This window comes from Liolophura sinensis, chromosome 9 (genome assembly GCF_032854445.1).
Source record: "Liolophura sinensis isolate JHLJ2023 chromosome 9, CUHK_Ljap_v2, whole genome shotgun sequence".
Lineage (NCBI taxonomy): Eukaryota > Metazoa > Mollusca > Polyplacophora > Chitonida > Chitonidae > Liolophura > Liolophura sinensis.
Genome location: NC_088303.1, coordinates 19,306,227 through 19,318,275, shown reverse-complemented (window position 1 = coordinate 19,318,275; position 12,049 = coordinate 19,306,227). Strand labels below are relative to the sequence as shown.

Sequence of the window (12,049 nt, the reverse complement as noted above, 5' to 3'; positions counted from 1 at the left end):
ATTTCTGTTAAAGCATATTTTTGAACGATTTTTTTCAAGGAAAAACAACTGTCACTGGAGGTTTTGTACATTGTGTTTGACCACTTACCACCAATCCCACAGCTAAACCCACAGTTTTGTGTTATCTCCTTTTCGTGAAAGTTTCCACAGACTCTTCTGCACAGCTGAAGCAAAAGAGTTCATTTTAGACAAGGTACCAAACTAAAACACAACTCTTCTGAGGGGAGATAGAGCAAAATATCCTATGACACATACCATCAGGTTTAACATTGTCACTCTTGTGGCTGCAGTACCCAAATTAGAGTTACATGTTTGCAACTACTCAGTTTGCCACTTTCAAATTCTGAAAATTAACAGTTATCACTTTTAGATCTCGAATTTGATTTGATTAATTGGCAGCTGTAAATGTAGCATGTGACTACAGCCACTTTCAGCATTCTGCTTGTAACAACACCAAAACATAAAACACACAACATATCATCTTTTTCCCTAACTTTGTAAACCTGGGGTCACTTTCACAAAACCTCATTAATCATTATATTCTAACTTTTCTTGTAAATCACGTCGCATTATCATGGCACTTGAAACCCAGACATTGTCATGTCTGAAAAGTATTAGCAAAAAAATTTATTCAAAGTTTTGTGGGAGTGGGCCCTGGCCAGAAACAATTGTGCAGAAACATAGAACATGAAAAACATGGCATTATTCACTCAGAAACTGTGCCAGTCTTGCATGTCCGTGGCTGGCACAAATGTTGTCCATGCAAAACTGGTACACAAACCTATCAGTTTAGTAGGGGGGATCAAGCATTTCACACTTAATGCCATATTTCCCATCACCAGCTCACACATCATTTACAACGACATCTAATGTATTATGTAAATTTTGGTTTGTTTTTTTTTGTCAAACAATGATTTTGCATAATCATAACATAATGATGATGAAAAATGAAACTTACCCTGCCACCTGCACGAATTTATGGTTTATAATTATCACCCTCAGCATGTCTATTTTCATAAGCAAGGCCTTGAGAAACTACAGATGATTTAACATTGGTCATGAGTACATGTGTACTAGTATCTTCTTTCTTCTTGTTTATACCCACAGAGTGATTCTGGTAGCAGCACAGAGAAGTCTGCCTCTGATCCCACCCCTCAGATTCCTCAGTTATCTGCGACACCTGCACCCAACCCAAGCCAAGAAAGGTAACACATTCGTACAAAGAACATGTTTTAGTCTACCTAATTAAGAACGAGATGATTAGAACTGAAAGTTAAGCGTCACAATTTTTGTATATAGCATGGTATAACGGAGATAAGTGGTCACAGAAGGAGTGGGACATAGATTAATGATTAGAGGTGATTACCTTTCAATTGGCACAACAGACAAGTTACAGGTTTTAAACTTGGCCTTAGACAGGAGTTCAGATTCCATGACTCTCACTGCTTGAGGGGCCTTGGTGGCAAAAAGTGGTGGAGAAGACGCTCTGGTGCACAGTCTAACACCCATTAAACGCCACATGTTTTCCACCACTCTGATTTTCTTCACTTATAAATCTGACTGTCATCATATGAGTAAACAACTCTTGAATATGACATTCAATAACAACAAAATCAGTAAAAATAAAATGGTCACAGTATCTGAAGTAAACGGCCACTGTTACAAGAACATGGAGGATAGTGAGCTTTGTTGCAGTCCTCTTTTTCAGAGAGAAACCTATTCTGGTTAAAGATGAATATGTATTTTTCCTTTCAAGAATTGAGAAGTATTTTCTATAGGAATCTTGAACTTTAAATTCACAGATAACTAATTGGAAATACAATATATCAGTTATCCACAGCAGAGTAGAAATGTAAGAAAGGTGCCTTGTTTTAATTGAAATATGTTCTGAGGCCTACTTGATGAATTATGTGCTGATGTCTACCTGATGAATTCTGTTCTGAATGTCTACCTGGTGTTATCAGCTCCAGAACTACCTGTGTTTGAGAGGAGAAACTGGCTGATTCACCTGCACTATGTCAGAAGAGAGTTTGAGACCTGTAAGGTGTTAATACGAGAGCAAATGGCTGAGACTGGGGGCATGTGTGAATATGCCGTCTATGTACAAGGTAAGGAGTTGAAGAATTAGGCATTTACTCCTTGACGACTTTTGACCAAAAGGTAATGTTGTAGTCATGTACATACATCCATTTGGCTTTACCAATATATTTTGACAACCACTCCATGTATCTATAAAATTTGTGGAACTTATTTAAATCTCCTCCAGCAAAAAGTTCATCAAAAAATGATTGTTTTAGAACAGTGTGTTTCTTTTGACTATTTATTTATATTTGCTTTTTATTATTATTTTTTATTTTTGTTGTCAGAATTCATATTTGGCTTGTCAGGGTTATACATGTACGTCCAAAACTATGGAGCCAAATTAACTGAAACCTGAAGGGAATAGAGGCAGAAGTTGACTAGTTCAGTTTCAGCGCTTCTTTTTTCAATCTGGGTACAGCATTTTAGCTTTGGTGTAAAGATCAATAATAATCAAATCATACGATATATTGTTTATCCAAATATATTTTTTTTTCACTACTTTACATCAATTTTTCAGTGGAGTCCATATGTATTTTGTTGTAACTTTCAGCTCTGATTTTACGACAAGAAGGAAAGATTCAGGAATCGTTGGAGTTGTTCCAGACATGTGCTCTGCTAAATTCACAAAACTGTGATAACTTGAAACAAGTGGCCAGGTCACTGTGAGTAGAATGTCTCTTGCTTCGTAATTACTGTGTGCGTCTTGAACTGTGGTGTGGGTCATATTTTCAGTGATCGACTGACTTCTAATTCCTCAAATTGCAATTTTTATAACTTAAAATTATGTATGTAAAATGCACTTTCTGAAGCACATAAAACCCTTCCATTTGTACTTTTCATCCCAACAGTTAAGTTTTTCGGGTATGAAATTAATCAACTTCCACAAAAACTCCTCTTAAAGGGCCTGTATAATGTACGAAAACCAAAAGAAAGGAGCAAAATGTGTGACTTGATAACTTTCTGTGAAATATAATTGCTGAAAGAACAGGATGTGATATCAGATTGTTTTGGTAGAAACTCTTGTCATTAACAAAAAGGTTCACACATCAGTGGTGATTACTGCATCTGCTTGCACAAACAGTTTCTAGTATTCTTTTTGGAATCATAGTCTTACTGGCTGAAAAGCTATGAGAAAAGGTCAGATGGTTAATATGTATATAGACATTACATGAACCTTCTTATGTTGATTAAAGCATTTTGTTTGCTTTTTTTTATTGTGGTTTGTTTTTATATGATTTTGTGTTAATTTCACAGGTTTTTATTGGGACGACACAAAGCAGCTGTAGACGTCTTTAATGAAGCAGCTAAACTCAATGCTAAAGATTGGGTATGTATGTCTTTTTATCTAATACGCAGTCTAATTATATCTGGTGAATATTGAAAGCTTATAAAACTTCCAGCAAACAAGGCATCTCTTTTAGGAGTAAACCCATGTGACCTATATGTATAGAAGCAGGTTGGATGGATAAGATCCTTGCTCACAAATCAGTAAGTTATTCAACATTTGGGTTCCCATTCTTGGATAGGGAATTTTCAGTGTTCTCCTGCTTCCAATGTTTTCTCACGGCTTTGGAAGCAAGAAGCTGTCTCAAGATCTAAATTTGTGGCAGTAAGCGATCCGCCGTGCATCCTTGTGTGGTTTTTTATGAAGTTTTCTGGAGACCTCATTGTCTTTCACTAATTTGATGTATAGCACATCAGGGAATGTTTGCCAGTAATTTGCAAAAGGTCGTTGGTTTAGGCTCGCGTTCCAGTTTCCTTCCCCATGCAAAAGGCTGCCAATTCTTGACTATGGTGTTAACAGCTATTTAATAAATATATAAATGAACATATCTGTTTGAATGCTTAATTTACTCATGGTCGCATAGCTCAATTAAATTCTGGAACACAGAGTGTACAACAACACTTCTAGAATAGTGCAATGATGATGTTTATGCTAAAATTGCCCGAGACCCTTTGCTTTCAGGTATCTTCAACTCCTGTCAACCGTATTAAATCATCAAGATTGAGTTCAAAATAGTACACTATTTTTTTCTTCTGTGAAATTATTTTTCCTTCTTTAGAGATCTGTGTTAATTTGTGATGTTTAGTGTAATTCTTGTCATTAATATTCGTAGGAGATTTCGCACAACCAGGGTGTCTGTTACATCTACCTGAAGGATTTTGCAAAAGTAAGTTTTTGAAATGATTTGTGAAACAGGTGACAGATCATTAAAAACTGGAATCTCTAAATTTTTATTTAAAAGGCTTATGATTTAGCTGTAAAAACAAAAAGCATTTTTAGACAAAGTTGCATTACTGCTCGTATTGTACTTTTCTTGTATGAAAATGTGGAAATATCGTGAAATATCTCAAAGTAGTGGGTATTATTGCGTTGATTTATTTGATTTATTTATTTGATTGGTATTTTACGCCGTACTCAAGAATATTTCACTTACGCGACAGGGACCAGCATTATGGTAGGAGGAAACCGGGTAGAGCCCGGGGGAAACCCACGACCATCCGCAGGCTGCTGGCAGATCTTCCCACTTATGGCTGGAGAGGAAGCCAGCATGAGCTGGACTTGAACTCACAATGACCGCATTGGTGAGAGGCTTCTGGGTCATTACGCTGCGCTAAACGACTGAACTTATTGCAATGAGGCATACTGTGTACACATACATGATATATGCCAATATTCCCTTGGACTTTCAGGCTAAAGAATGTTTGAAACTCGCCTTACAAACTAATCGCCATGAAGTCACCTTTAAAATGCTGGCCAAAGTCTACCTGATAGAGAATGATGTGAACATGGCTGTGGATGTGTACAGGAGAGCTGTGGAGTAAGAGTTATCTCCCTTTTGGGATAAAACTTTGATTCTAAAACTTGTATTTTCACTATTTAAATTTAAAATCCTAGAACAAAAAAGTCCTGTTGATTGCGACAGTCAAAAAAAAGTTTTTTGTTTCAGATATAGATTTTCTAACAGTAGCTTTTGCAAAGTGCGAATATTCAAGTTTTATGTTTACCTTTAACACTAGGGGTGAGTGAGTGAGTGCTTGGGGTTTAACGTCGTACTCAACAATTTTTCAGTCATATGACGACGATTAACACTAGGTTTAATATGTTGCAGTGTTTTAAATTAAAATGTACAGAAATCAACTCTTTTCTAAAATGAAATTGAATAGTGTTAGTAGTGTACATGAAGACATGACCTTGTTTCTGTGTCATGTCATCAAAGTTATTGTCTTCCTGAACAGGTTCTCTCCAGAAAACCCAGAGCTGTTGACTACCCTGGGGCTTCTCTATCTACAGGTGTGTATATAATGTCCTTTAAGATATATAATATACACTCACCTTTACATGTACTGGCCTCTACTTTGTGGTGCCGGACTATATAAATGCCTTATTTTGTTACTTGGCTCGTTTTAACTTTTGTTAGGAGCTGTTTTGTTGAATTTCCCTAATGATTTTTTTTTTTTTTTGCCTAGATAGATTGAACATCTCTTCACAAATGTCTCAATGGAGAACTGCTATAATAATATTCAAATACTTAATTGAAATAATAGTCATGGAGCAGAATTTAACATGAAAGCCAACTCCGTGTTTGAACCCTAATGGCAGTCATCATCATTGAATGAAATCTGATTGACAAACATGGTTGGAAATGTTGCATGTTACTAAAAACTGGCAGTTTTCCTTGTTTATGAAAGTGGAGAACTGGTATAAAACATCAGGGGCCATGCCACAAAGACATTTCTGACTTCAGTCGAAATTTAAAAAGAAATATCCCTATGCTTAGATTTTGGTTTTAGAAGTGGAAATTTTCACATATTCGTCTTAAGATAACATTGATGAGGTCATCAAAATTTTACTTTATAGGGCTTGAAAATAAGCTCTAAAATCATGTTTCAAATTTTGACTTAATTCAAAACTGGCCTTGTGGAATCGGCCTTAAATGTGTTCAGTGAAAATCTGCATCATCTGTATTTGTATACTTTGTCTTAGATCGGTCAATTCCAGAAGGCTTTTGAGAACCTCGGTAATGCCATGACCTATGATCCCTCCAATACCAAGGCGATCATGGCCGCCGGAAGCATGATGCAGAGTCACAATGATTTTGATGTGGCATTGACCAAATACAGAATAGCAGCCGTGGACACGCCCGAAAGCGCTTCACTCTGGAACAACATCGGCATGTGTTTCTTTGGCAAGAAGAAGTATGTAGCGGTAAGTCATGAAAAGTTTTATCTTGTCTGTTGCTGACATTTGCTTGTCACGTTTGGATGTGTACTTGCTGTGTATTGATTTGATTTATTTGATGGAGTTTTATGACATGAATATTTCACTTAAAAAGCAACGGCCAGCATTATGATGGAAGAAAATCAAGAAGAGCCAGAGGGAAGAGACCTTCCCATGTGTGAATGAAGAGGAAGCCAGCAATAGTTGGACTTGAACTGCTGCCTATTGAGATAGTTATTTTGTTGAGCTTCCATCCTCAGAGAATGTATCCCATTAGGTATATGATTACTCAGTGACAGGATATGGAAATACATGATGTTAGTAAACCTCATACTGGTTGACACCGTATATTTCTGTATTCTGTCACTGAGTAACCATTTTGTGTAATAAATGTGTTCTGAAAAAGACCCATCAAATTCAGCACAGAAGCCTGATGTGTCAGTGAATCACTCCAGCCATGTTGCTGTTTTCACACTCAAACAAAGGGAGGTAACCTTGTCAGCAGATACATATGGTATAGGTTTCAGGATATGGGAATATACATGTCCCTCATGTGATGTTTTCACTGAAAACAAGAGAATTTTGTCTGATGCAGGATAATAGTAAAAATGGTACACGTATAATATATTATTATATATATATATTATATTTGCAGAGCGTGCTAGCGCAGCGCAATGACCCAGAAGTCTCTCACCAATGCGGTCGCTGTGAGTTCAAGTCCAGCTCATGCTGGCTTCCTCTCCGACCGTATGTGGGAAGGTCTGCCAGCAACCTGCAGACGGTCGTGGGTTTCCCCCCGGGCTCTGCCCGGTTTCCACCCACCATAATACTGGTCGCCGTCGTATAAGTGAAATATTCTTGAGTACGGCGTAAAACACCAATCAAATAAATAAATAAATATATTTGCAGAAATTATTCAAAGGTCTGCAGGTATCAGTGGTTTCATACAGATGAACAGAAATTGCCATAATTACGGAGACATATTTATGTGTTGTTGTTGTTTACAGGCCATCAGCTGTCTGAAGAGAGCAAACTACCTGGCACCATTTGACTGGAAGATCCTTTACAACCTGGGCCTGGTTCACCTGACCATGCAGCAGTACGCTTCAGCCTTCCACTTCCTCAGTGCGGCCATAAACCTCAAGCCAAAGATGGCTCAACTCTTCATGCTGCTCGGAGGTAAAGCTGTGCCCATGTCACCAAATTACACAAATGTTAGATTTCACGAAGCCCCCATGATGTTACATTTCACAAAGTCCACCTGGGTATCCGATGAGACCTGGTGCGGATACATGTTGAGATGCAGTGTGGGGTACCTGGTGGGGTGCAGTGTGAGGTACCTGGTGAAGCGCATTCTGGGGTACCTAGTGTGGGGCACTTGGTAAGGTGCAGAGTAGGTGCCTGGTGAGGTGCAGCATGGTGTACATGGTGAAATACAGTGTGGGGAACTTGATGAGGTGTAGTGTGAGGTACCTGGTGAGTTGCAGTGTGGGTATCTGGTGAGGTGCAGTGTGGGTACTAGGTGTGGTGCAATGTGAGGTACCTGGTGAGGTGGTTTGGTATCTTCAGGCAGGACTGATTAGAGGTGTTTCCAAGACATGAGATTTGATCTCATGTGTTTTATGTTTATGATTTCAGTTGCCCTGACCCATTTAGATGACCCTGACAATGCAAAACAAGCTTATGAGCAGGCTCTGACATATGATGGGTAAGTGAGGCAGAGTTGTCATTTGCTCTGTGGATGTCTTCTTTTCCCTTCGATTTACAAGTATCAGCTAATTGAACTCAAACTTAAATTTAGAAACTCAAACTTTAAATTTAAAAAAAACAACAGTTGTTATATGTTGAGAATATGGCAATCCTTGAGTTTAAATGAAGCAGTAAGATATACCACATTTTGCTTACCTCTGGTTTAGTATATAATTGTAATTACTATGTTGTTTTGTCAGAGCATATTCCCTAGGTACCATGCGGCTGTGCGTGATCCTTTTCAAGCAAATAAAGAAATCAATTAAAATAAGAATGTTTCATAATATATGTGACTTACATGTACATTAATTTTGTTATTATTTATTTATTTATTTATTTATTTGATTGGTGTTTTACGCCGTACTCAAGAATATTTCACTTATACGACGGCGGCCAGCATTATGGTGGGTGGAAACCGGGCAGAGCCCGGGGGAAACCCACGACCATCCGCAGGTTGCTGACAGACCTTCCCACGTACGAACGAAGAGGAAGCCAGCATGAGCTGGACTTTGAACTCACAGCGACCGCATTGGTGAGAGACTCCTGGGCCATTACGCTGCACTAGCGCGCTAACAAACTGAGCCACAGAGGCCCCACACTGGTTTTGTAGAAGGTCAGCTTTGACTTTTGATTTCTGTGACAGAATATTGTGCACTGCTCGCTGTTAACTTCTTGTCTTGTGTTTGTTTTCAGGTCAGATCCTTCCCTTAGTCTGAACTATGCTGTCTTCTTGTACAATCAAGGAGAAAGGAAAATGGCGGCGAAACAGTTCTCAAGCTTTGATCAGAAAATGAAGGCTTACAAAGTAGCACATCCTAATGACGTGGACCAAGAGGTATGTCTGTCCAATCAAATAATTGGTGGTCTAATTTCTGTGACACCGTTTTTATTTTTGTAATAAAATCGTAAATATACAGTAAGTAATGTACAGTGGCAGTGTAGATGGATTGTTATTGACTGCTGTTGTTGTGTTTTTGTTATAATCAGACATTGCATCAGCAGATTTTTTCGTCACAGCACAGACATAATTTCAGTGATTTTAATGATAAGAATTTACGGTACCCTTACAGTGATACTCCATGGAATTGAAAAACTCATACAGTCTGCTTAAAGGTATATTTCAGTGCATTACTCATAATAAAAATATCCTGAACCTTTTAAACGATTTACTTGTGACGGAATGGATTCCCAAAGTTTTTGAGGAATAAAAGGAGGAAACCATAAACTTTCAGTGTGTGGCTCATAACCAGATTTAAGTAAAGAAATATATATAAATTCTCTGAGGTATCATACCATTGTCTTGCTTCCAGCTGATGGAGGTTGCTGCAAAGCTTGGCCCAGCATTACAGGTAGGAGAAAGTTTCGTATGGAAGAATCCGTCTACCTCCTCTGCCACATCTGCGACCTCTGCCACATCGGCGACCTCTAAACCTGATGTAAACTCACCATCTTATCCATTGGAACCTTCTGCCCCTGCCCCAGACATTCTGCCACCCTCAGCACCCACTTTGGCTCTTCAGAGGAAAGCCATTCTTTCTGAAAAAGCAGAGACATCCTCAGACCCATCACTGAAGCCACTGCCCTCCAAACTCCTGCCATCCGCTACAGATTTACCTCCATTAAAGGGAAAGTTGTCTAGCTTAGACAATGCTCCATTACCTCCAACCCATAATCCTGATGATGACCAGCCAGAGAAGCGGAGAAGTAAGAAGGAAAAGATGAAAGCAGAGGCCGAGTTTGCCCTGTGATTTTGTTTATTATTGTTATGTGGCTTGTGATTAAAGAGTGCAAGGTGTCACAATACACCTGTTCCTCTTTGTACATGACTGCTGAGTTCACAAGAGAATTCCTGTGTATTTTAGATCATGTGGACGTCTTTTTGCATTGGTTTTGTTAAGAATACTTGTCTCATTTCAATAAAAAAATTAAAAAAAACAGGAGCAGCAATTTCTGTTGCATATTCCGACAAATAAGAATTCATGTTATGCCCAGCACGCATATCCACTACCGTATATGTATCTTGTTTTTGTCTTAAATCTGTTACTGTTATAGATGTGGTAAAGAGATGTCTCTTTATTCGATTCCGGACATCTCTTCTGTAGTTATTTGGTACTCAAGCACTTGGGAGGTGTGGAGCTTCCTTGGATGATAGCTGCACACAACAGTCCTCAGATATAGAATCTCGTGAAAGCCAGGGCTTTTTTTTCTTTGTATCTGTGTTGTTATGGGAAAAAGTGTCTGAAGCTGGAGTAATATTTGAGAGAAGGGTTTCGACAACAGAGAACAAGAGTGTAAGTGTTTTACTGCACTCTCTTTGCAAAAGAGAAATTATAAATAGTGATTTTCATGTAATTTTCATGTATTTCTTTCAGACAATGCCTAGTATTTCTCATTAACATCAAATTTTTCTCCATTAATCACTTGCAATGCTGCAATTGACCTACAGTTCTTCTGGCCAGAACATTTCGACCAAATACAAATACTTCATGGATGCTTTGGCAATGCATCATTATTCTTGTCATATTTCACCTTGTAAAATGTGATTTATTAAATAACCAGATACAGTACTTCAAACAAACATATCGGGGGGCCTCTGTGGCTCAGTTCGTTAGCGTGCTAGCGCAGCGTAATGACACAGGATTCTCTCACCAATGCGGTCATTGTGAGTCCAGCTCATGCTGGCTTTCTCTCCGGCCATACATGGGAAGGTCTGCCAGCAACCTGCGGATGGTCGTGGGTTTTCCCCGGGCTCTGCCCGGTTTCCTCCCACCATAATGCTGGCCGCCGTCGTATGAGTGAAATATTCTTGAGTACTGCATAAAACACAAATAAATAAATAAATAAATCAAACAAACATCTATTTTGGTTGAAAAACTGTTCATTTTGTCAAGGAAAAGGGTGGTTTTGGGAAGTGTTTAGAAATGAATAGGGTCATTTTACACTCATGAACGTTGTAATAAATTAATGAACAGCTGATTTTGAAACCTAAGAGTGTTGTGTGTTCATGTAGGCTTTGAAACTACAAAAATGTGATTTCTAGAATATTGACCTACATGTATATAATAATGATACACTTGTGTATTCAACTAGAAGTGATGTTAAGGAGTCAGTATTGCTGGGCAAAAGTGTGTTCAATCAGAAAACAAATGTTTACAGTACAGAAATGTGCCTCTGAATGCCATCAATATTTTTGAGTGCTAGTACCATAATCTGGAAGTGAACCCACGATATGGTGTACAAGTTATTTGCATGCAGTGAATCGTTTGAAGTAGCATCATGAGCAAGACGTACCCTTCACATTGATTGTTCAGTTACAAGGGTTGATATTGTGTAAAAGTGTGTTGTTTTTGTTTTCAAGACCTACTGTATTAGACCAAAAAGTTAATTCTTGACAGGCATGAGATTTAATGATCTTGGAACGGTTCTGGAAGTTAGGATGACATCCCACTGGGAAAAAGAGTGTTGAGTTTCGGTAACAAAAGTAATACATTAATATTTGTCTCTTAAGGTAAATTTTTAGGGATAGTGAATATATATGAAGTGATAAGACTTCCTGTATTATGTATGTTGTCATAAAGTGCTATATCCCCCAGGGATAGTGATACATCCGTCCTAAAACAAATCTCGTCCAGACTTGTAATAAATGTTTATGGCTACACTTCCATGCTGTGAATGATTTATTGTGTGATGACCCCACCTTCATCATGTGTAGCATTGACTTGGTTGCCCCCCTAATGACACCATTCTGATTTAAGCAAACCTTAACATTTCAATGACCATGGGGTGTCAGAAATTTCAATAATTTGAGTTTGGTAAAATGGCAGCAGTACTTTGAAAATACAATTAAGACCAAAATCTTAGGGGTTCTCTTAAAAGGTAGTTTAATATTGTTCTCTATGAATTAACCAGGCATAGGTTTTATAAATTTGTGCATGGTTTTTTAAGGCATTTATGAGGTAGGGGAAGTGGTTCAGGTATGCATGTGAGAAAATGAAA

General features: G+C 38.2%; 1 protein-coding gene across 1 annotated transcript; it reads left to right on the top strand.

Moving 5' to 3' along the window:
• Positions 1 to 1,982: 1,982 nt before the first annotated feature.
• On the top strand, positions 1,983 to 11,715 carry LOC135475199 (Bardet-Biedl syndrome 4 protein-like). The gene is made up of 11 exons (XM_064755005.1): positions 1,983 to 2,108; positions 2,633 to 2,744; positions 3,337 to 3,409; positions 4,200 to 4,253; positions 4,777 to 4,904; positions 5,323 to 5,377; positions 6,071 to 6,292; positions 7,312 to 7,483; positions 7,943 to 8,012; positions 8,747 to 8,888; positions 9,364 to 11,715. Exons 1-11 carry the CDS (start codon positions 2,063 to 2,065, stop codon positions 9,799 to 9,801), a joined length of 1,512 nt encoding a protein of 503 aa, XP_064611075.1. The 5' UTR covers positions 1,983 to 2,062; the 3' UTR covers positions 9,802 to 11,715.
• Positions 11,716 to 12,049: the final 334 nt, after the last annotated feature.